Source organism: Miscanthus floridulus, chromosome 8 (assembly GCF_019320115.1).
Source record: "Miscanthus floridulus cultivar M001 chromosome 8, ASM1932011v1, whole genome shotgun sequence".
NCBI lineage: Eukaryota > Viridiplantae > Streptophyta > Magnoliopsida > Poales > Poaceae > Miscanthus > Miscanthus floridulus.
The window spans coordinates 25389907-25415799 of NC_089587.1; the positions used below are offsets into that span (position 1 = coordinate 25389907).

The 25893-nt window shown below is 46.2% G+C and overlaps 1 protein-coding gene and 2 pseudogenes across 1 annotated transcript; 2 read left to right on the plus strand and 1 right to left on the minus strand.

Annotated features, from left to right (window-relative positions):
• The first annotated feature begins 5196 nt into the window (after positions 1 to 5196).
• Positions 5197 to 6938, plus strand: LOC136468725 (uncharacterized; annotated as a pseudogene).
• Positions 6939 to 12422: 5484 nt separating this feature from the next.
• Positions 12423 to 13043, plus strand: LOC136468726 (secreted RxLR effector protein 161-like). The gene is made up of 2 exons (XM_066467186.1): positions 12423 to 12575; positions 12684 to 13043. The coding sequence occupies exons 1-2, from the start codon at positions 12423 to 12425 to the stop codon at positions 13041 to 13043; spliced, it is 513 nt and encodes a 170-aa protein (XP_066323283.1).
• A 10845-nt stretch (positions 13044 to 23888) lies between these two features.
• Positions 23889 to 25257, minus strand: LOC136468727 (E3 ubiquitin-protein ligase WAV3-like; annotated as a pseudogene).
• Positions 25258 to 25893: the final 636 nt, after the last annotated feature.

A 25893-nucleotide genomic window follows, 5' to 3' on the forward strand; every position in this document is an offset into this window, starting at 1 on the left:
TTGACTGGGGACATACTAGATAACTCTGCATGACAAGCAACTGCCCTGCAAACTGAACCTTAGAAATAGGATCATAAATGGTAATCACAATCAATGCAGATAGATGATATTGGCAAATAGAACCAAAATTCCAACCGGTAGCGTGACTCAAGATACAAAAAAACTACAACAATTGAATATGGTAGCACTGCTTAGATTCACCCAACTGGTAGAAACAACAGAGAGTATCAAATGTGTCACCCACCTCAAATTTCCAAGATTGCCAAAGAAGAACCTCAAAAGTGTCCAATAACATTGCAATGGCAAATCTCAAATATTTCTAGAATAGGAATTTCCAACAGCTTGCACAATTTTTCCATAAGCATTACCACCAATATGAATCACTACTATAGATCTCGGCCTCTCCCTGGCCGGCGCTACATAGCAAGCGAGAGGGGCAGCGCCTCCTCTCCCCTCCGCCCCCTCCAAGATCCGCCAGTGGTCCCAAGCGGCCGTGCGAGACGGCGGCAGCGTCGCTCGCCATCAGCGTGTAGCGGCGACAGCGGCGTGTGCAATGGCGGCGACGCGGCTCCGGGCTTCCCATCGGCGTGACAGTGGCGTGACCCAATGGCGCGTGGCGTGCCGCCGTGTGCAGAGCTATTTTTCTTTTTTTCTCTTTTCTCCCATTTTTTTCTTGGCAAAATTGTGTTCACATGGAAGCTCAGTCAGTTCGGTTTATTACCGAAACCAAACCAAATTTACCGAATACCAAACTGCTCGGTTCTAAGAAATTTTAGAAAACGAATGGTTCTTGTTTTTAGGGAACCCAATTTTGCACAAAACTGAGGAACCAAACCGATCGATTTGGTTAGAACTGAATGCCTAGGCGTATGTGCGGCTGGCTGGTGGGGCTTCTCGGGATTAAATTATGTTTTTTAGCTATTTTTGACCCGATTTTGGGATTTCTGGAAATCCTTATCACCGCCGGCTGGTAACACGAACCGGTGATAACCTATCATCACCGCCGGTAATGACCATTCTTATCACCAATGACTTTCACTGCCGAGGACCAAAATCGGCGGTGATGAGGGGTTTGGAACCGGCGGTGACGAAGATTCTGTAGTAGTGAATAACGCCATGCTCAATCAACAAGACTATAACCCACCACAACTCTATGGAAATATTCTAAAGCGACCTCTTTAACAAGATAAAAATAAAGCACCAACCATAGATATAACATATTGGGTTAAGTCTCAATTCCATCATATGACCGGGAGATTGCAAACAAATAATTCATGCTGGGCCAAGGATAATTTTTCAAGATTTGCAAATTGATCAAATGCACTACCAAATTGGGTGACTTTTTCTTTTTTTTCTTTTTCGACACAAGAGCTTCATGCTTGCTCAAATAAACAACATGAATTTCATCATACAAATGCCGCACAAATTGTCTACCTTGAACTAGCACCAGTAATTGATAAAAAAAACATGGCAAATATGAAATTCGATGAACACAAATATGTTTCTAAGGTCCACAATTCTAGATAACATTATCAAATACCAAATGACATTACAACATGATTCATGAAAGTTTAACCGTCCAAAATACCAAATTAGTAGCAAATGATAACTAATAAGTAGAAAATAACTAATTAAAGTGTCACTGTTGTAGTGCAATTTCAAGGACAAAGAGCGGCAAAAGTCGTCGTAACGTTAAAAAGACCAATAGCTTAGCGGCAGGCTTCTTCCACTGCTATAGCGTGGCTATAGCGCCGCTATTTTTTTCTATGCATCCATCACCTTGGTCGATCTCTTCAGTAGAGGAAACTGAGGTCTTTTATTTGGTAACATTTGCAGCACCCAGAGGGGAGGGGGAGCTAGTCTCTGCTGTAGTGTAGGCCTTCTCAAGTAGCAGGAAGCCTTGCTGATTCGGTGGATCATCTACTCGGCGAAGAACCTGCTCAGAGTCAGGAACAAGGTACGCAACTTCCACGGAAACTGATTTATTATTACTTGTAGCAATCGTAACTACTTTATCTGTCACAGAAACAGAGGCGGAGGCTTGGGTTCCATACAGTTTCTAATTTTCTATTGTCTTCCTCTGCCATGAACTATAATACTCCCTACGTCCCTAAATAACTATTGTTCTCACTTTTAGAGAAATAATCGACTAATTTTATATAAAAATATTAATATTATGGTACATAATTAATATCATTAGATAGACCGTTGAATCTATTTTTATAATAAGTTTATCTAGAGATACAAATGTTGCATATATTTTCTATAAATTTAGTCAAACTTACGGTACGATAAAAAAACGATAGTTATTTAGGAACGAAGGGAGATGTAAAAGCACTGCTTTTGATTGGACTGCAGTCTGCAGAAACCAATGGTGATTCTCTAGTTTTCATATTATTGTTCATTCAGGAAAAAAAGTAGTTTGAGTCTCAGACTTGTTATTAGCAAGCTAAGAGGTTGGATATTTTCTGCAAGGTTTAAAGACTGGCAAAAAAAATTAGGTATTACATCGCTCGATAGTAGGATTTACTGATCTCTACCTCTGTTTAGTGAGGTTGTCAAATAATATATTTTCTTATATTTCTACTTTTATACTTTCAGTTAGGATCTTTAATTTACTTGACAATTTATAGGACAATCAGAATCCATATGGAAATTGAATTGAAGTGCTATTTTTCATTACTTTTTTCTGAATGTTGGATATTTATTAATGTTATTTATATTTTGCTTCCCAACTCGCACGGAAGTTAAACTAATTATTCTTAAATTTTTAGTTATTATTAATTGTAGCTTACATGGACTATTTGGTCTCTAGGTTATTATATGATCATAATATAATCAAATTGTTGTCTTTTTTATTCATTTTGTAATTCAGCCCTTGATAGCAAACATGGTGGACCTTGTAAATGTTTTACTAAGATAATAAAATAGACTAGAATATCGATTCCAACCGGTCGTATGTGTGCTGTTAGTTATATATTTTTTTCTTTAGGAACATTAGTTAAATGACTGATTACTCCAAACCCCTTTACAAAAATAAATAAAAAATATATGTCCAACTATACATGGATTGAGCATTCCATTCAAACCGGAAATTCAGTCCCATAAAATGGCAATGAAGTTGTAATAATCCGCTAAACACTAGAGGGACTGCTCATATAGATTTATCCTAGTGAACATGGTTTATTTAACTAGTCCATCAACTTGTGCTCCCGCATAGGCTACAACCTAAGAGAAATAAGTTTTAAGAGCTCATGAACAAATTTAATACTTACAACTAAACATAATTGCTTACTATTGTGTACTCACTCTTTGTTTAGTTTCTAACACAACACTTATATAAATATTTTGTAATCTCTATCCGATTGTAATAAACTTACCAATTATTCTATATGTTTTTTTTCATCCATGTTTTATAGCTTTTTTCCGTTTACATCACACTACCATGTGTCTCTAGTATGTGTTTAGTTGATACCTTAGCTTAAGTTATGTCAGCTCTTTTTACAACACATGGGCTATTATCATCATGGATCTAAATTTTGGTTTTCAAATATGAATCATATGGACCTAGAGGTGCTATCAAAGTACTGCAAGTCCTTTCGTTGTCCCTCCTACTTAGGGTAGTTGCAATGTGCTGTCAGCTTGTTTGGTTGTGCCTCTATGGGGTGAAGCCAGGGTTTGGGGGGTTTCTTGACTGACAAAAGGTTGCGTTCCTTCTTGATACAATACCGTGGGACAGTCTTTCCCCACCATCCGAGTTTTTATACATTTTTATGGAAAACTCCTATTCTATTTTATTAAAAATATGGATTATAGGTTTAGATTATACTCTTAGTTACTCCCTCCATCCCCGAATATAAGACATGATTTGACTTGGTGTGGTCTTCAAAAACATATTTTGACCTATAAGTTCTCTTATAATATATAATTTATAGGAACAAAAGTTTAACTATTAGAAAGTATTTCTAAATACAAATCTAATGTAACTACTTTTGTAATATAAACTTTTGATATAATTAGGCTAATTGTTAGTCAAAGGTAACAAAGTTTGAATTTTGAAATACGTGCATGCCTTATATTCGGGACAGAGGGAGTACTACAATGGCACAAACTATAACTTTAGTCTACACTATGGCACTCAAGATGTTGAATTTATTTCTTTATCGAAGTTTATGTGCATCATAGTTTTTTAATAAAAATATACGAAACTATCAATTAGATATGTGACAATGTTTCAGTTAAAATGCATGGTATAATTATGTAAGTAATAACTATATACTTTATTATTATGGAGTATTCTACAATTTAAAATAAACTTTTGTTATATGTATGTAATTCGCTAAGGGAACTTTTTTATGTTTGCTGAACCACATAAAAATATAGTTATTGCTCATGCACGCATATATATATTTAGCCTGCATAGTGGTACACAACATGTATGTTCAATTTGAGTTAGTTTTTTTTATATATCGGTTAAAGTTGGTAATTTAGAAACATAAAAGACTTACTTTATGCTTATTTAATTTTTATCGTAATACATCCATATACACACACTTACACTAACTTGACACCTCAGTCAGTCCCAGCGACGAAGCCAGCGGGGGGGGGGGGGGGGGGGGGGGGGGGGCTACCCGTGCTCCAGCCCCCCCTACGGCCATGATTTACATGGAGCCCGGGCTACCGCCATGAGGAGGAAGAAGAAGGCAAGGAGGGGCTGGAGGAAGAAGAAGAGGAAGCCAGCCCTGGCTTCGTCGATTCCTGGCTTCGTCGCTGGTCAGTCCATAAGCACTCTAGCTCAAAACCGATTCAACCACAGCTGTGTTGACTTATAACAATCACTCATCACACGATGTCAAGGGGACTTATCGATCGACCTTGTCAATTGTCATCTCAACATGGGATGTGTTACAATTACCCATCCTCTTGCTATAGTCGTGGCCCCTGGTCCACTATATGACAGGTTGATTATTCAAAATGCATTTACATATACAAAAAAAAAACTACACCTAACTATGTACTTATAATCATTCTTTTCATACCGGAAGTGAAATCTCATAAATTTCAATGAAAAATTAGTCTGATAAACAATAGAGTGACAGTTCAGTGATCTAGTTAAGTCTGATCATGGTTTATAGGCATCATTCCGATCCTTACATTATGTATGCCTCTTCTCTTTTCAAGGGTACTTATCGCGTCATGGGGAGTGTGGAGCAGCTCTTGGGAGGAAATGCAACGTCAATAACCTTGTTGCATTATCAGCTGATAGATCTATGGAGAAGTCCTAGGGGGACAGTGCTCCGTATTGAGGCATTAGCACTGGTGGCGATTGCCCTCTCCTTCTTCCTTGCTATCTTTGGGTCTTGCCGCCGTTGGTCCAATCGCTGGATCATCCAAAAGGGCTTCCTGGCTGCACAAGTGTTATCTATATGTCTTGGGACTTACAGCATTGACCTAATGAAGTCTTCATCGGTGAAGAGCGAGATGTATGCCATATGGGCTGTGTCCTTATTCGCCCTCATTAGTTGTGTCGACCCAGTCACAAGCTACAATGGCCTTGACTACAAAGAGCCCATTCTCGAGGATGATATTTCAGCTTTGCCTCTGCTGTGGATATGTCCTGCTGATGAGCGTCTCAAACATCTCCGGTGTTGTTGGTAACTTAGCCATCGGCGTACTGTCTGCCCTCACCTTCATCAAGGGCTTTCATAGGTCACTTGCGCTTGTGCTGCCAAGCAGAATGCGGGACAAGCTAGGAGAACTTAGTTTTTATGGTTTTGAAGAACCATCTGCTTTAGCAGGTGCAGCTGGTGGTAGTATACTTCGAGTCAATTTACCCCTTCCTGCTGACGGTTTGACACGCGTTGGTCTGCTTTTAGAAATACTAGATGATGGTGGAACTACAAGCATTGCGGACATATATCGGAGCTGCAGCTACATGGAGCTAGGTTTACTGGTCACTGCCAGCGACATGGCAAATATTGAAGATGTGTGCGTTGGCTATTCTCTCTCTCATGTGCTGAGATGCCATTTCCTGGGGTTGGTTGAGGACTACGCTGCTGAAATGGGGCAAAAAAGGTATGATTTGGGAGTACAGCAGGCTGATCGGCTCATAGACTTTAAGAGGGTCTTGAAGGCGATTGAGGTTGAGTTGGCTTTCCTGTACGAGGTCTTCTTCACGAGCAATGAGTTTCTTCTCACTACTATGAAGCGAAAACCTCTGCCTTCTGGGCCTTTGCTTCATTCACTGGGACACCACAACAGCTTATCTGATCATCACTCTTGTCATATTGGTATCCCTTGCTCTCCTGCAATTGGTGCAGTTGATACAGTTCTGGGCATCAAATTGGGCGACAGTCACCGTTGCCTGCGAGTACTCCAGAAACAGGAAGAAGCAGAAATGGGAGCTTACAGGAGATGGGCCGAGTCCACATAGCCGCGAGCAAATCAGGTCAAACATTAAAAAGAGGCAAATCAGCTGGTGGATGAGACTGAAACTGTTTCTAGTTACCAGGATGAATTGGTCTGACAAGTACCTCTGGCAAGGTAAGCTCGGGCAGTACTCAGCAGTTGATGCAGCGAGCAGGTGGAGCATAGAATACAGCAGCTACAGCAAGAAATGGTTATTCATGCTAGTTTGTTGTTGTGAGTGTCTTTGCTGGATATGTGAACACTTGCCTGGGATGCATGGATTGCAGTACATTGGACAGGTGCTCCGGGAATTGTGGGTGTGTGACACCAGCGCAGGAGCCGCCGTTAGGTTGCACGATGATGTGAAGGCATCCATTGCTGATTTCCTGGGTCAGATCAAGAGCAGAAGGATAGGGAAGGATTGGTCATCCTTGTTTACTGACAATGGACCAGACGCATCCTACCTTCCCTATAACATTGCGCCTTCCTTAAATGGAACCCTACCAAGGAGTTCACGCGTCGTGTCATGATGTGGCCATCGCTCTGTCCAAGTATTGCGCCTACTTGGTGTCGGCGCCAGAGTTGCTCCCCGCCCCGGGAGGCCGGGACATGCAAGGAAACAAAGGACGAGTTCAATTATGTTGCAGAATAGTCAAGAGAAGCAATGCAAAGGAACAGGCGCAATAAACTGGAGGCGATGCATGTATCAGCAGGCGATGGAGTACCGAGTCAATACGACGCCTTTCAGATGGGCGTGTACTTGGGGAAGCGGCTTCGCAACGAGACGCCAGCGCTGCCCCAGGGGAGGGAGAGCACACGGCGGCCCTGCTCCACTGACCCCTGGAAGGTGCTGGCGCTCCTATGGGTGCAGACGTTGCTCTACGCCACGCCGTATGGCGATGTGAAGAGCCACATGCAGCGTCTCTCGCAGGGCGGCGAGTTCATCACCCACCTCTGGGCTCTGCTCTACCACATCGGCATCGACAGCTGGGAAGTTGCTGCGGCAGACATGAGTGAAGCACACCACGGCCAAGGAGAGACGAGGGGAGAAGAAATTGAAGAGATTCTCATTGACTAATTAATTAATTTGTTCCTTCTTGGTAGCTTTTCTACTTGTCTATTGCTTGTGCCTTCACCTCCTTTCATCTTTATAGTTAATTCTTCACCCGTATGCAGTTCACTGTATATATCTATATATGTTGTATTCATAATATATATATGATCCAAATAGTAGTGTGCAACAGTTTTTTTTTTAGAGTGTAGATATTACATGTATCACTTCAGTTCTCAGTTCTCACAGTTGGCATCCAATGTTCAAAGGAGGAACCAACAGAGCGGATGCAGATAAAGGATGCTTTGAGGGAACTGCACAGGATAAGAGAACAAATGTGCCAGGCATAGCATGAAAATGTATGCATATTCAGATGACAGTAGTTGAGTAACGTGCTTGAAGACACCCCAAAGTTAGTAATATGGGAAAAAGAGATGGTAATTATACTGACATATATATAGGTTCTTATGATAATGTTGCAATCAATAGATTTTTAGCATCTTACGTTTTCCAGTTGGAGGGCTTGCTCAAGATTAGTAACTAGATTTTTAGCATAATTTTGTCCAGTACTCCAATATCAGAAAATAACATATTTATCACAACTGTGTCATTGTTTGTAATTGAAGCATGGGTTTTTATTTCCAATGAAGCACTATCTTACATAATTCGAGTAAAAGTAAGCAGTAGCACACTGGTCTTCTATCCTAGTTGGATCTTAAAGGAGCACTACCAAATGTCACCCACCTACAGCCGTGTGGTGGCTAGGTGCGTCAGTTGGGACACCCCAGAGGCCCAGACACGTGGTGCTGCATTAGAAAAAGGTCACTCATTGTACAAACTGTTTGCAGCATCAGGCACAAGGTGCACCTCCTAGGCAGGCAGCATTCGAGCCAAGCTTTTCTTGGACCTGGAGTGGTTCAGATTCTAGTATCTAAAATCAAAGTCGTTGGGGGCAGTATTCGCTTTTAGATAATCTGCTGCTCCTTTGTGTGAACGCATAGCAGGGGAAGACGGTGCCGAAAAGGCTCTCTGTTGTAGCCACTGTAGGGGCAGGCGTCAAACGGCTCACCTGCCGCACTGTAGCCATAGCAGGGGTAGGCGCCAAAGTCAGTCTTGCCGTCACATCCAGTTATTGTAGCAGCATGACAGCTGTACTAGGACTAGATGAGTAAAGTTGTATATATAGTTTGCCACTGTAACTCAATAAGGAGAGCGAGTTCAGTTTGCCATCTCATCTGCAAAGTTCCGGCCAACGTTGGTGCTTGTGCTGTGTGTGTGCTCTGTTCTCCATCCCTTCTTCTACCTCTAGCCATAGTGTGTGGTCGTCAACGACAGTTCGTGGTCGGTATCGCTAGTGTGTGCTCGGCAACACTAGTGAGTGGTCGGATAACTCTGTGTCGGAGATCCTACAGCTAACAAGTGGTATCGGAGCCGTACAAGCGCCGTTGCCGGACTAACCGCTGGCGATGACAAATGGTTTGGAGATGGACGACAGCAGCGGTGCTGCTGTGGCTGTCGAGCCACGACAGGAGGTCGTTGTGCGCACGGTGCGGGAGGTCAGCAGCACTAGTTAGCCAACGCTGACTCGCACCAACTATGGCGAGTGGTCGGTTACCATGAAGGTCAAGCTCAGAGCCCGACGGCTCTGGAATATTGTTGACAAGGGCACCGACAACGAAAAAGACGACATGTCAGCATTGGAGGCTATCCTCGCTGCTGTACCGACGGAGTACAGGGAGCCATTGGGGGCGAAAAGCTCTGCTAAGGAGGCATGGGAGGCCATTGAGGCGATGCGCGTCGGTTCCGACCACGCAAAGAAGGCGACGGCCCAGCTTCTGAAGCAGGAGTACGCCAACCTCAAGTTCAAGGATGGTGAATCGGTGGAGAACTTCTCCCTCCGCCTACAGATGCTCATCAGCAAACTGAAGAGCCACGACATCACCATCGACGAAGAGGAGACAGTCTTCAAGTACCTCCACTTCGTGCCGACGAAGTACATCCAGATCACTCTTTCTATAGAGACGATGCTGGACTTGTCCACCCTCACCATTGGGGATGTGACAAGCCGCCTGCGGGCGGTGGATGACCGCATGAAGCAGGCCACAGCAACGAAGGACAGCGGCAAGCTGCTACTGACAAAGAAGGAGTGGGCTGCCCGGAGGAACTCCGAGGTAGCCTCCTCCAGCCGCGGTAGCGATGGCAAGCACCGCGAAAAGGCTTCTTTAGAGAAGAAGAAGAATGTCGACCCCAACGCTTGTTGGCGCTATGGAAAGATGGGCTATTGGGCACAGGAGTGCCCAAATCGCAAGTAGGAGAAGAAGGATGAGGCTCATCTGGCATAGGCTAATGATGAGGATCAGGCCACTATCTTGATGACAATGTTCTGTGTACTGCACGACATTGAGGCCGAGGAAAAGGGAGAAGTGATGGCAGTGGAAGGGCCTAGGAAGGCTCTAAAAGTTGTTTACCTCGACGAACCACGCACCCAAGTCCACCTCAGACGTGTGGGCGGCGAGTAGGAGCAGCAGTAGTATCTGGACTCCGGTGCCAGCAACCACATGATGGGCTCCAAGGCAGCTTTTTCTGAGCTCAACGACGATGTGATCGATGCGGTGAAGTTCGGTGATGGCTCAAGGGTGGTAATCTGAGGGCGCGGCACCATCATCTTCAGGTGCTAGAACGGCGAGCACCGCGCGCTAACGGATGTATATTACATCCCGTAGCTGCGTCCAAGCATCATCAGCATTGGCCAGCTGGATGAGCGCGGTAGCGAGGTACTGATCAAGGACAGAGTCCTTAGGATTAGGGATCAGGAGCAGCGACTTCTCGCCAAGGTGAAGAGGTCCTAGAACCGGTTGTACCTGCTTGACTTGAAGGTGGAGCAGCCGGTGGGCCTAGCGGCAAGGCACACCAAGGAGCCATGGCTGTGGCATGCCCGGTTCGGCCATCTCAGCTTCGACGCGCTCGGTCGACTGGAGAAGACGGCCCGAGGACTGCCTCACATCGAGTACAGAGGCGAGTTGTGTGACAGCTGCCTGGCTAGAAAGCAGAGGAGGCTACCGTTCCCAAAGGCGGCCAAGTATCGCACAATGGACGCTCTTGAGCTCATCCACGGTGATCTCTACGGGCTAATCACGCTAGCCACAAATGGTGGTCAGCGGTTCTTCCTCCTTCTCATGGATGATTGCAGTCGCTACATGTGGCTGCAACTCCTGATGAGTAAGGACGAAGCGACGACGGTGATCAAGAAGTTCAAGATGCACGCGGAGGCTGAGAGCGACAAGAAGCTGCATGTGTTGAGGACTGATCACGGTGGTGAATTCACTTCGGTGGAGTTCACTGCGTACTGTGCGGATCAGGGTGTGGTGCGACACCACACCGTGTCGTACTTGCCACGGCAGAATGGTGTGGTGGAGCGGCGGAACTAGACGGTGGTCGGCATGGCTCAATCCATGATGAAGGCCAAGGGCATGCCGACAAGGTTCTAGGGTGAGGCGGTGACCACGGTGGTGTTCATCCTCAACCGTGCACCCACCAAGGCCCTTAAGGGCAAGACGCCGTTCGAAGCTTGGTATGAGCACAAGCCGAGTGTGTCCTTCCTCTGGATATTTAGCTGCATCGGCCACATCAAGAAGACAAAGCCGGTCCTCACCAAGCTAGAGGACAAGAGCACACCGATGGTTTTCCTAGGCTACGTGGAGGGTACCAAGGCGTACCAGCTCTATGACCCATGGGGAGACAAGGTGCTTGTCTCGCGCAACGTCGTGTTTGAGGAGAAGGCAGCTTAGGACTGGAACAATCCGAGCATGGGGGAAGCTGGCGGCTTCACCAGCACCTTCGTCATCAAGCACTTGGTCATCCATGGTGGTGAAGACGCTGGGGAAGAGGTGCCAAGCACTCCGGGAGGGGTGTCGAGCACTCAAACAATAGAGCCCAACACTCCAGGAGGGATGTCAAGCACTCTAGGAGGGGTGCTGAGCACTCTAGGAGTGAAGCCAAGAGGTCCTACAGTGGTGTCGGCCACTCTAGGACGGGTGCCGAATACTCCCATAGCAGAGCCGAGAAGTCTTGCAGTGGTGCCGACCACTCCAAGATTGGGGCTGAGCACTCCTGCAGTGGTGTAGACCACTTTAGGAGTAGTGACGAGCGGTCCAGGAGTAGTGCCAAGCACTATAGCTGGGGTGCTGAGCACTCCAAGTGTTGTGTTGAGCACTCTAGCAGAACAGGAAACTCCATCAACACTAATCGAGTTCGCCTCACCTCCAAGTGACATCACTGAGTTCGTGGATGCTTTCCACGACGGTGAGGAGGTGTGGTTTCGTAGGCTGGACAACATCATCGGTGGCACAGGGCCCTTAGGTCTGGCAGGATGACTCCTCAATGACCTAGAGCTGCTTCTCATAAGTGCAGAGGAACCACCCATGTTCATGCTGGCCGAGCGCGATGGACATTGGTGACAGGCGATGCTGGAGGAGATGAAGGCAATCAAGGAAAACGAGACTTGGAAGCTCGTCGATCCACCTCCAGGATGTTGTCTGACTGGCCTAAAGTGGGTGTACAAGGTCAAGCGGGACGAGCACGGCGCCATTGTCAAGTACAAAGTGCGCCTCGTCGCCTGAGGCTTTGTCCAGCATGAGGGCATCGACTTCGAGGAAGTCTTTGCGCTGGTAGCACGCATGGAGTCTATCCGACTGCTACTGGCTTTGGCAGCAGCAAAGGACTAGCGCATCCATCATCTAGACATGAAATCGTCTTTCCTCAACGGCGAGCTAGCGGAGATGGTCTTCGTCAGATAACCTCTGGGTTTCGCCATCAAGGGAGCGGAGCACAGGGTGCTCCGACTATGCAAGGTGCTCTATGAGTTATGGCAGGCCCCACGAGCATGGAACGCCGAGCTTGACGCCACGCTGGACGAGCTTGGGTTCACACGGTGCGCAATCGAGCATGCACTCTACATGCGGCGATGGGGAAGGAGGAGCTCGCCGTCGGTGTTTATGTGGATGACTTAATCGTCACGGGCGCACGTGCGGAGGACATCGATAGCTTTAAGCGTGAGATGGAGGCTCATTTTCAAATGAGCGATATCAGCGTGCTCTCCTACTACCTCAGCATTAAGGTGAGATAGGGGAAGGAGGCACTCACACTCGGCCAGAGCGCGTACGCCTTGAAGCTATTGGAATGGAGTGGCATGACTGAGTACAAGCCATGCGTGACTCCAATGGAGGAGCGGCTGAAGCTGATGAAGGCCAGTACCACGGCGAAGGTAGATGCAACACTCTATTGGAGCATCGTCGGTGGTCTGCGCTACCTAGTCCACATGAGGTTGAACGTTGCGTTCGTCGTGGGCTACATCAGCCACTTCATGGAGGATCCTAGAGAGGATCACTGGGCTGCGGTGAAGCGGCTGCTACGCTACATCAATGGGATAGTGGATCAAAGGAGCGTCTTCCCCAAGACTGATAGAAGCAAGTTGCAGCAAATTGTGTTCAGCGATGTAGACATGGCAGAGGACATCGACAGACGGCAGAGCACCTCCGGCGTGCTCGTATTTCTTGGGTCGGCTCAATTTAATGGCTGCCGCTGAAACAGAAGGTGGTGACATTGTCTACGTGCGAGGCAGAGTACGTAGCGGCGGCCACAGCGGCGTGCCAAGCTATGTGGCTACGTCAGCTGCTGGGTGAGCTGACCAGTGTGGAAGCTCACCCACCAGCACTGATGGTGGACAACCAGCCCGCCATCGCCCTCGTGAAGAATCTAGTTCTCCATGACCAGAGCAAGCACATCGACATGAAGTTACACTTCCTCAGGGACTATGTCGATGGAGGGTAGATCGTCATCGAGTTCATCGAAACTGGTCAGCAACTCGCGGACGTCCTCACCAAGCCACTCGGCCATCTTCGGCTCTTGGAGCTGAAGAAGATGATCGGAATGGAGGGGGTTCAAGGGTTAGCAGCAGGATTAGGGGAAGAATTGTTAGATAATCTGCTTCTCCCATGTTTGAACATGCAGTAGGGGAAGGCAACGCTGAAAAGGCTCCCTGCTCTGACACTGTAGCACTGCAGGGTCAAGCGTCGAACGGCTCACCTGCCGCACTGTAGCCACAGCAGGGGTAGGCGCCAAAGTTAGGCCTACTATCACATCTAGTACTGTAGCAGCATGGCAGCTGTACTATGACTAGATGGGTAGAGTTGTATATATAGTTTGCCACTGTAACTCAGTAAAGAGAGCGAGTTCAGTTTGCCATCTCATCTGCAAAGTTCCGGCCAACGCTGGTGTTTGTGCTGTGTGTGTGATCTGTTCTCCCTCCCTTCTTCTACCTCTAGCCATAGTGTATGGTCGCCAACAACAGTTCGTGGTCGGCATCGCTAGTGTGTGCTCAGCAACACTAGTGAGTGGTCGGATAACTCCGTGTCGTGGATCCAGGGGCTAACACTCCCTAGGGGTATGTTTTTTCCCTTAATGTTGGCCATCTGGACTAATATAACATCTGTGGGTCAGCAAAAATGAAACCCAGATGAATTCTATGAGCAGTACAATGGTTTAACTCAAAAGGGCAAACAAGAACATCTATATTCTTTTAAATTCTACGAAGAACACTCTTCACTTGATTCACAGAGTAGTAGCAGTTGCATAGCATTCGAATGATCCCAACCACATAATGAGCAATTTTTTAGTTGAGTTGAGGGCAGCACATACCCTTCGATGCTGGCAAGGTGGAAGAAGGTGAGGGCAAGATCAACCATCGAGCCTAGCATTCATGCAAATGGTGGAGCGTGGGGGCATGCGTTGTGCCTAGACATAGACCCTTCACGGGGGCAACGGCGACGGTGGCGGTGGAGTCAGGGAGGACAAAGTGAGGGCTGGCCAAGTCGAGCTAGGCAAAATTTCACATACGAAACAATTCTAATGTTGGGCCGGCTCACGACGAGTTCTTTACCGGGGCAACACCAAGGCCTCCCACATTTCATAATCTATCTAATCAATCTAATTTTGCTCAAAAAAAACTAATCAATCTAATCTAGGAGTATCTATCTATCTAAATCTAATATATCTAATCTAAACAATAAAAGAGTGAAGGCTAAAATTATCTCTCACCGAACCTTAGATTTTATATCTAACTGGTTGATTAGCCTTTTACACATAGAGAGACACCGATGCTTGTCAAAGAACCACACGCTTCAATCCATTTTTTCACTGTATCTCTTACCCACCCCGTGATGTGTTCCACCTCTGGCTAGTTTTCAATTCATGTTTCCAGACCTTATCACCACATGGATGAAACCACCACATCCGCATAGTTCTCTGGGATGATCCTGAGCCCAAAAGAAAGATTTGAGGACTGAAATTGCCATTTTGAAAATTTAGGATCAAACTAAACCTTAGACAATACGTGAGGCACCAAAATGAGTATTTTGCCACTAATCTCCTACAACTAAAAAGACTAAAAGTAAGACTATTTTTTGGTGCGACTTTTTTTGGGGTCGCTCCTCCCTTCTGGCCATGCGATACCCCGCGCGATAGAAAAAGAAACTACCATCCCTGCGATCCCCACCTGCTTCGAAGGAAACAAATCGATCACCTGAGGCCACATGTATGGAAAGAAATAATAATCATGCATGGAAGAAAACAATTGGCAAAGATCAAGCAAGACTCCTCCCTTCTGGCCATGCGATACCCCGCGCGATAGAAAAAGAAACTGGCATCCCTGTTATCCCCATCTGCTTTGAAGGAAACAAATCAATCATGTAAGGAAAATGGACCCTAGGCCCATTTACTTTGGATTTTGGTGTTTGATGACCAACAAAACTAAATTGGACTAATGAATTTGCAAGTGATTGTTTTGTAGTTCAATAGGATACAAGATGTGACTTGGACAAAGGCGACGTGATGATCCGATGATCAACACCTTAAAGAAGACCTTAGGAGCACAAGAGAAGACCTAAGATATCAAGCAAAGTCTAAGCACAAAGATAGGAACCAAGCCCCACGCAAGATCATGAAGAAACGAGCTCACAAAGGTGACCGGATGCTGGAGAAAAACAACTGGACGCTCTGATCAGGAGGCTCGGCAATAGCAGCAGACATAGGATAGCAGCGTCTGATCAACTACAGAGAGGTTCCAGAGCGGCAAATTTGTGATCGGACGCGTTCGGTGGCATGTGACCGGACACTGGCAGCGTCCGATCAGTAGATCGTGGCTCCAACGGTCGGGACGACCGAACGCGTTCGGTCAGGACGTGATCAGCATCCGGTCAATAGCAGAAAAGCAAGATTTCATCCCCAACGGCTACTTTCTCAGTGGGGCTTATAAATACAACCCCCAACTGGCCAAATGAGGTGTGTGGAGTTGAGGAAACATACCAAGGGTGTTGATACACTATTTTAGTGATCTCCACTTGCATAGTGCTTAGTGTTTTATTAGGTGATTAGCGTAGGTGCTTTTGCAAAGTGCTTAGATTGATTATACCACCGCTTATGCGCTTGCTCTAGGTTTAGGCCTAGTGTTTAGTGAGGTTTGCATACCCCTTACCACTTGGTGCTTGTGCGCACCATTGTTGTATATCGGAGGGGCTTGTAGTCTTGCGAGATCACACCAACCGTGTTTGTGGTGTAGCTGCCACCGTGTACTAGAGGGAACAAGGCCTACGGCGCTTCGGTCGGAAGCTTGATAGTGAAGACGGCGGGGAGCATTCGGGAGAGGCTTGCCGAAAGGCACGTCGGAGACCCACTTGCGCATGGGGAAGGCCTAGGGCTATCCATAGAGTTACCCGACCGGGAGCTTGGCCCTTGCGAGGGATTCCTTGCAAGGGGCTCCAACGAGGACTAGGGGGAAGCTTGCGTAATTCTCGATACCTCAGCAAAAATACTAGAGTCATCGACAAAAGTTTGCATATCTCTACCTTACTCTTTAGCTTCCGCATTTACATTGATTGCATTACTCCTTTTGCGTTAGAGATAGCATCACATTAGCAAAATCATAGTTGCACATTTAGATAGTTTGTCTTTTGCATATGTTTTTACTAAGGTTAAAAAAAGAGGCCATAGTTTAGAGTTAGAATTTTAAGTTGCCTAATTCACCTCCCTCTTAGGCGTCATGGTCCACTTCAATTGGTATCAGAGCCGGTTGGCTTAATTTGGACATTTGGCTTAACCGTCGTTGAGCCAACACTATTTAGAGTGGTTGGGATGGATACCTCTAGGCCTCCGCACTTTGACGGTACTAACTTTCCCTATTATAGAGCTAGAATGGCTTGCTACCTTGAGACGGTTGACTTGGGAGTTTGGAGAGTCACTCGTGACGGGATGAAACCCATTAAGAATCCCGATAAACCTACGAAGAGTGATAAAAAAGAAATTCATTTCAATGCTAGAGCAAAAAATTGCTTGTTTGAATCTTTTAGCATGGATGTGTTTAACCAAGTATTCATCTTAAATACGGCAAATAAAATATGGTTAAAACTCCAAGAGCTCTATGACGGCACAAGTAATATCCATGAGCAAAAACATTATCTAGCTAAACAAAATTATGATTCCTTCGAAATGAATGATGATGAGCTTGTTCGTGATATGTATTCTTATTTGAATCTAATTATCAATGAGCTCCATTCTATAGGATTAACAAAGCTAGATGATGCGGATATCATGAGGAAGATTATCTCCATGCTACCACAAAAGAAATATGCAAGCATCATCACCATCCTTCACAACTTGGAGGACTTGAGCACAATGACCCTGGCCATAGTCATTGGCAAGATAGTGGCATTTGAAATGTCATGGAAGATGGGTCAAGAAGAAGCCTCTTTATCAAGCAAAGGCAAAGCTCTTGCATGTGGTAAGAAGAAGATGAAGAGCAAGCAAGTTGAGACAAGCTCAAGCTCCACAAGTGAAGAAGAAGAAGAAGATGATGATGATGATGATGACGACTCAAGTGATGATGATCAATCTTCCTCCTCCACCTCCGACCTTGATGAAGAATTAATCAAACTAATCAACAAGGTAGAGAAGATGATCCAAAAGCTCAATGTCAAGGGTGTGCCCATCCAAATCCAAGATCTCATTTTCACAAATCAAAGAAATGAGCAAAGAAAGAGAGGATGCTATGGATGCGGTGAGTTGGGGCACTTTGTGGAAGCTTGTCCAAATAAGCCCACACCCAAGAAAAATAAGAAGGCATGCAAGAAACAAGCCCTCACATCAATAAGGACATGGGATAATTCTTCAAGTGAAGAAGAACACTATCACAAAGAGACAAGGGCGCAAGCACTCATCATCAAGCTCTTCTCGTGTGTGCCTTATGGCACAAGGTAACGAAAGCTCATCCTCTAGTGAGAGTGATAGTGATGATGATATGCCTTCTTATGAAGAAATTGTACAACAAAACCTTAATTATGCTAAAGTTTGCACTAGTCAACAAAAGAAGCTCGGAAAAATAAAAGAAAAGATAGATAGTTCACAAGAAGCATACAAAACTTTGCTTGAACAATATGATAATTTTGTTAATCTTAATGTTCAACTATCTACTAAAATTGAGCAACTTGAGGCTAGTGCAACAACAAATGTATGCACAATCAATGATGAGCAACTTGTAAAGAAAAATGAAAAATTAAGAGAAAAGTTAGCTAGCTCACAAGATACATATAAAAGTTTGCTTGCTAAAATGGAAACTATGTGCAAACATTATGATGAGCTAACTAATAAAGTTGCTAATCTTGAAGCTGTTAGTACAACTCCCACTAAGGCATCCAAAAGGAAAAGTTCTAACATGTCTAAAAAGGATGCCTCTACTTCTTGTAATGATTTATGTTTAGACTCACCTTTGTGCAACCAAGTTTGTGTTGAGAAAGTTGTTGTAGATACATGCACATAAGAGGTTGCAAAGGAGAATGAGCAACTCAAGCAAGAAGTAGCTCGCCTCACCAAGGACTTGACTCAAGTGAAAGGCAAGGCGAAGCAAGCCCAACTTCATCAAGATAACACTGTCAAGGGAGTGAAGAAGCTTGATGAAGGACAAACCGTGGTTTGCTACGTATGCCACAAGGAAGGTCACAAGTCCTATGAGTGCAAGGTGAAGAATGGGGGAGGAGCAAAGAAGAAAGAGAAGAAGCAAACAAGCAAGCTCTCCAACACCTACATCAACAAGGTGGACAAGAAGGCCTCCACACCTTATCTCTTGAAGAAGAAGAAAAATGACAAGGTGGTGGCCATCAAGGTGAGCAAGCAAGCCAACAATGGGGCCAAACGCTTTTGGGTGCCAAAGAAAATCATTTCCAACATGAAGAGCACCAAGAAGGTTTAGATCCCGAAAGGGAAGTGAGAAGTCCTATGGACTTCGGGAATTTGGAGACTTGGCAAAGTGTAGATGCATTTCATGGGGTGCATCATGATGGACAAAGACATTGCTAAGTGGGTTAGTGAATACTATGGACCCAAATTCCCTTCCCATGTTAGGTAACTAGATTCAAATTATTTCAATTGGTATTAGATTTGATTTTTTCTACAATTGGTATCTTTTAGCATCTAGTTACTCTTCATGCCTAGGCTTGCATTTGCATTCTTATATATTTTGTCATGCGTACACTAGGTATTTCATATGGTAGGCTTGCTCGGTTTCATTCTTATTCCTTGGAGCAATCCTACATGGTTTAAAATTGTTTAGGAGCATGGCACATAACTTGTCTTACAATTGTTCATCTAATATGTGCCAAAGTCCAAATTATAGATAATCTCTCCCCGATATCACCTTCAAAAATGACTCTCACATTCACATGATGTCATCTTTCAAGTGATATTTATTTTTCTAAAATCAATGTGCACGTTTCCTACAAGTATTCCACACTTGTGTGCACAAATTTAGGGGGAGGTTACTCTACAAGTTGGATACTTTGAGACTAACACCTTTTCAAGCTTATCATGTGTGTAGTAGTCTTATTGCAAGAAAAATAGAGTCCCTGGAGGTAAGCATCATACTTCAAATATCCACCACCTATTGCAAGTAGTAGAAATCAAATTGGTTTTCACATATGGTATTTCTAAACTGATATCATCATGTTGATTTCATTTTGATATTTATATGCTTTCTCCATGCTTTATATAGACTAAATTTCCTTATGCAATAATTTGCCAATTATGCATATGCTTTGCCTTCTACCATATGTATGCATATATTTAGGGGGAGCTTAATCTATATAATGTGAGAGTCAAATTTTGTGACCTATTCCATTCTACACATAAAGGATCACAAAGTTTGACCCTCCCTTGTGCTACTAATATCTTCCTTTTTGGTGTTTGATTCCAAAGGGGGAGAATTTAGAGGACCAAAAGCAAGCATTAATTTGTAATAATGGTCCGAGAAAGTGAGGATAGTGGATTATGGATTAGCCTATGTAATAGGAAGAATTTGTAGAAAACAAGACTTAAATCCATAATACCACATAGGGATATTTGCAAGGGCAAGATAAGTTTTTATGTAGTCTTACAAGCAGTATCTTTTAGCATCATATAACCTTGCCCCTTGCATTGCATCCTAGCAAGTAGATAGGTTTTAAATTCATTTTTTTATTTGCTTGCTTTGGTCGTGTTGTTATCAATCACCAAAAAGGGAGAGATTGTAAGGAAAATGGACCCTAGGCCCATTTACTTTTGATTTTAGTGTTTGATGACCAACACAACCAAATTGGACTAATAAATTTGCAAGTGGTTGTTTTATAGTTCAATAAGAGGCAAGATGTGACTTGGACAAAGACGACGTGATGATCCGATGATCAACACCTCAAAGAAGGCCTTAGGAGCACAAGAGAAGACCTAAGATATCAAGCAAAGTCTAAGCACGAAGATAGGAACCAAGCTGCATGCAAGATCATGAAGAAACAAGCTCACAAAGGTGACCGGACGCTGGACCTGACGCTAGAGAAAAGCGACCGGACGCTCCGATCAGGAGGCTCGGCAACAGCAACAGTGACCAGACACTGGATAGGACGCTGGCGGCAAATCGATCGGACACAGGACAACAGCGTCCGATCGAGTACAAAGAGGTTCCAGAGCGACGAATTTATGACCAGACGCGTCCGGTGGCATGTGACCGGACACTGGCAGCGTCCGATCAGTAGATCGCGGCTCCAACGGTCGGGACGACCGGACACATCTGGTCAGGACATGATCAGCGTCCGGTCAGTAGCAAAAAAGTGGGATTTCATCCCTAACGGCTACTTTCTCAGTGGGGTTGATAAATACAACCCTCAACCGGCCAAATGAGGTGTGTGGAGTTGAGGAAACATACCAAGGGTGTTTATACACCATTTTAGTGATCTCCACTTGTATAGTGCTTACTGTTTTATTAGGTGATTAGCGTAGGTGCTTTGTGAAGTGCTTAGGTTGATTAGACCACCGCTTATGTGTTTGCTCTAGGTTTAGGCCTAGTGCTTAGTGAGGTTTGCATACCTCTTACCACTCGGTGCTTGCGCGCACCATTGTTGTATATTAGAGGGGCTTGTAGTCTTGCGAGATCACACTAATTGTGTTTGTGGTGTGGCCGCCACTATGTACCGGAGGGAACAAGGCCCGCGACGCTTCGACCGGAAGCTTGATAGTGAAGACGGCGGAGAGCATCCAAAAGAGGCTTGCCGGAAGGCACGTCGGAGACCTACTTGCGCGTGGGGAAGGCCCGAGGCTATCCATAAAGTTACCCGACGGGGAGCTTGGCCCTTGCAAGGGATTCCTTGCGAGGGGCTCCAACGAGGACTAGGGGCAAGCTTGCCCGCTTCTCGATACCTCGGTAAAAATATCGGAGTCATCGACGGGAGTTTGCATATTTCTACCTTGCTCTTTAGCTTTCGCATTTACATTGATTGCATTACTCCTTTTACGTTAAAGATAACAACACATTAGCAAAATCGTAGTTGCACATTTAGATAGTTTGTCTTTTGCATAAGTTTTTGCTAAGGTTAGAAAAAGAGGTCATAGTTTAGAATTAGAATTTTAAGTTGCCTAATTCACCCCCCTCTTAGGCGTCACGGTCCACTTCAGATCACCTGAGGCCACATGCATGGAAGGAAACAATAATCATGCATGGAAGGAAATAATTGGCAAAGATCAAACAAGATGACTCAATGAGGTTGGCCCTAATTTTAGTGTTTCCAGCATGCAGACCTGAAATTAAAAAGTGGCTACTCTTTGAGAACATCAGTGGTGCCAAATAAAAGATGTGCATGTTATACATTGGTGAGACTGGTGAACCTTCTGCAAGTTTCTAAACGAATATTCCCACCATTCGTATATAGGTCCATTCCCCTGCGTTTCTTCGTGCTCCAATTAGCATATAATATGAAAATATTGTTGTGTTCATCACAACTTCCAGTTGACTACTCCTATTAGCATATACTTCCTCTGCCCCAAAATATAAGTCGTTATGGGATGTGCAGGTCAAACTTTCTTAACTTTGACTAGGTTTGTAAAAAATACGTGCAACATTTAACAATCAATTGATCGACTCCTGAGGCCACATGCATGTAAAAAATACATGTATTATAATTGGTCGAAGTTAAAAAAAAGTTGACTTCTCGGGGAGCGAGAATGAATTCTATTTTGGGACAGATGGAGTATATGAAAGCAGTGTTAAAAATATTTTAACAATCAAGTTTGTCTATGTCTGATTGGTAAGCTTAGACATCATAATGGCATAAAAAATTTCGACTCTCATGGACACCCTCATGAATCAGTGCAAAGCATCCCAATCCTACAGCATACACAAATGGCAACCTTAAAGACCATCTTAGACGTTCTGGCATTAGAGTATATATGTGTAGACACATAGACATGGTGGTACAAGTGAGCAGCCAGCAGGAGTTGAGAGTTAGGGGTGTTTGGATCCCAGGACTAAACTTTAGTCCATGTCACATTGAATTTTTAGATATCAATTAGGAGGACTAAACATAAGCTAATTATAAAACTAATTACATAAGTTATGGCTAATTCGTTTGCCAGCGCCGTGTACAGGATGATATGAAGATGTGGTATAACTTATTCGTGGATTTGTTGGCGCACGAAAGAAATGGATATCAGAAATCTCTTCCTGTCGGTATAAAAAATGATCTTAGCCGCATCACGGAAAGATCTACACAGTAGAGTTTGTGAACCTGTGAAGCCATGCTCTCTGTGACTGTGTAAATTTCACGAACTTAGCTTTTTGGATTAAATATCACTTTAACGTCGGTTATATACTTTTACAGTATTGTTATCTTATCGTACGATCCGTGTGTTTTTAGTATAAAAGTTTAACTGTCCCATAGCAACGCACGGGCACGAACCTATTCACATATATACTTGAACCTGTGTGCAGTGGCGGATGCACGATGCGGGATAAGGGGGGGCTAAAACAATGGAGATGTTGATTTGCATGAAGATTTAATGGTAAAATCAAGCTTTTGCTACAGGGATTAGGCTTGAAATCAAGAAATTAGGGGGGGGGCTGGAGCCCCCCTAGCCCCCCCTGTGGATCCGCCGCTGTGTGTGTACATGATTATATGGAGATACAGTGGAACTTATTCATGCATTTATTGGCGCATGAAAGAAATGGATATCGTAGAATTCTTTCTGTCGATATAAAATATTATCTTAGCCGTATCGTGAAAATGTCTATACAGTAGAGTTTGTGAGCCTGCGACGTCGCGCTCTCTGTGACTGTGTTAATTTCATTAACTTTGCTTTTTGAATTAAATGTCACTTTGATGTCGATATTTAATTTAACAGTATTGTTATCTTATCGTGCGATCCGTGTATTTTTAGTTAAAAAAAATTAGTTGTTCCATAGCCACGCACAGACACGCTTCCTCACATAATGATCACCGCTCCCCTCACATGCTACATATGTTCAGCTAAGCTAATCACTCACGCGACTACCATCATCACTAGCTAGGCCTACACAAAGACATTAGGTTCAAAGCTGAAGTTGCCGCGGCTTTCTTCAGGTGTTGTAGTTTCTCGTTGCCCAATTCCCAGGTTTCCAAGTCCGGCTGCGCTATCAGTCCGCATGCAGTCATGACATTTATAAGACAATAATGTACCAAAAATCACTAGTGTAATAAAAAACATAAAAATCACAAGAGCAAGTTGCTAAAACAAAATCACAAGAGTAGGATTTTAAACTTGTCCATGCACACGAACCAAGGTTCAGACTAATAATAACAAGTTCAAGTAAAAGTGAACCAGCAAAATACCGCTACTAGTTCAGAACGCCGAAATAAAGAGCCATAGATCAACCTGGGTTGTTTCATCTGCGAAGAACCCTAAATCAACCTGGTTTTGTTTCATCTGCGAGCATACTAGTCCTTTATTGTAAAGATCTCTACCTTGACCTGCTTAGCCTGCCTCGATGTGCCGTCCGGCTGCTGGCTGTTGGCATTGCCACGCTTCACATCTCCACCATTTCTTCCATCTAAGGAGTCAAGTACGCCCTAGCCTTGCTCGTCGACTGCACGTCCATCCCCATCGCCGAGGCGCGCTGCTGCGCGTGCGAGCTCATGCCGGCCAGAAGGCGCGCGCGCCCCGTCTGCTCATACTTCCTCCGGTCCCCGACGCTTAGGCTGAGGTCGCGCAGCTCCTCCTTGAGCGCCTCTAATGCAGGGTCGCCTGCCGCCCCTGGCGTCGACTGCTCCACGGCCTTCACCTTGGACTCCAGGATCCGCGCGGGGCAGGAGTGCTGTCCGCCGTCAGCCGCTGCCCGTGCGGCGGCGATGCCTTCGGTCGCCGCGAGGCGGGCGCGCTCCCGCTCCACAGCCATGGACGGAGGCGGCATGTACGTCAGCTCCAGCGGCCTCTGGATCACCGCGGCGGTTGCGGCTACGTGGGCCTCGTTCCCCGTCGCGGCGTCCCGTTAGGTGAAGCTCACCTTGAGCAGGCGGGTGACCTCCTCCGTCGATCGGGCTCTCGGCACATACAGGAGCACCATGAACCGCCTCTCCTCGTCGTCGTAGAGCTCGCCGACGTCGATGGACGCGGCGCGGCCGACGGTGTCGCCGTAGCTTCCCGACTTGACCTCCTGGACGCGCACGCCCCGTTGCAGGCACGAGACGGCGATGCAAGCCTGCTGCACGGCGACCGAGAGGAGGCCGCCGATGCACTGCGCGAACGAGTCCTGGATCGCCGCGTGGCTCTCGACGAACGAGAAGGTGCCTCCCGTCGCCTCCGCGATGGTGTGCAAGGCGGCCGCGTCGTGATTGGCGCCGAACCCGAACGTATGGATCGGCCAGGGCCGGCTGCCGGGGTGCGCGAACACCGGCGGCACTAGGTCCATGTACCTCATCGCGCCATTGGGTATTGAGGTATTGAGGAACGTGTCCTCACCATCGGAGACTAAGGATCATACTGGCGACGGCGTTCTTCTGCCGGCGGCTGACGAGCACCTCGGCGCCCACGCGGAGGCCCTCGCCGATGTTGGTGCCCGTCCACTCGGCGACAAGCGACACCACGGCGAGCTTCGCGGATGCCTTCCCGGCGTCCGTCATGCGCGACAGATGGATACGGCGGACCGCGTAGCCCGAGAAGGTCACCACGGAGAGGCGGTCGGCGAGGCCCAGTTGGTCGATGACGAAGCACATGGCCTGTTTCAGGAGCTCCAGCTTCTCGCCCTCCATGCTGCCGCTGACGTCGAGCACGGTGACGAGGTCGTGCGGCGCGTGCGCCACGTCGGCCGGCGCCATGGCGTGCACCAGCACCGAGAACTTGTCCCGCGACGCGCTCCTCCCGAGCGCCGGGAACTCGCACTGCGTGGTGAGGAGTGAGGACCAGAGCGCCGCCGCGGCCATTATTGGTCGCCTCGGCCTTCGGCGCCTGGGGGACCTGAGGGTCCAACGGCTCGTCGTCTGGGAACATGGAGCCGCCAGCCGGCGGTGGCGGCGCGTAGTGGGGAAACGCCGCCGCGGTCGACATCGCCCTCCAGCTTCCCCGCCCCCTTTCTCCTCTTCCTCCTCTGGTGCTCATTTTCGCGGAGGTTTTAAGGTTGTTGGAGTATAATCAGCCAATCAGGCAATTTGTTACGGCGGGAAGGCGAGTCATCTTCCTTTTATGCCCCAACAAATCGCCACCCAAATCATATCCTTCCTTTTTTTATCGTTAATCGTTAATTGATTGATACGCAGATCCCCACTCGTCCGTCCATGTACCGCAAAAATAGGTGAGTTAGTTTTGATTGCTTGCCCAGCACGCGCGATGGACGACGGACGAACTACCGCCGTGGGCGCGTGGGCATCTCAGGTCATGGCGGCGCGCCATCATCGGCAACGCCTCGTTCCTCCGGCCTCGGCCGGCTCGCTTCGTTCCCAGCCTGCTTCTCGGCGTCTTCCACGGCTACGGTGGCTACACCTACAACCACCAGCGCGTGTACCTGCGGCGCACGCCGGGGCCGTTCCAATCCGCGGTGCTCCCGTCGACCGCCGCCGGCA

Excerpts from the sequence above, each read along its gene's own strand:
- LOC136468726 (XM_066467186.1), top strand. The coding sequence starts at position 12,423 with ATGGGGAAGGAGGAGCTCGCCGTCGGTGTTTATGTGGATGACTTAATC. Across the intron at positions 12,576-12,683 it reads CCTACTACCTCAGCATTAAG|GAGCGGCTGAAGCTGATGAA; the intron begins GTGAGATAGGGG and ends ACTCCAATGGAG.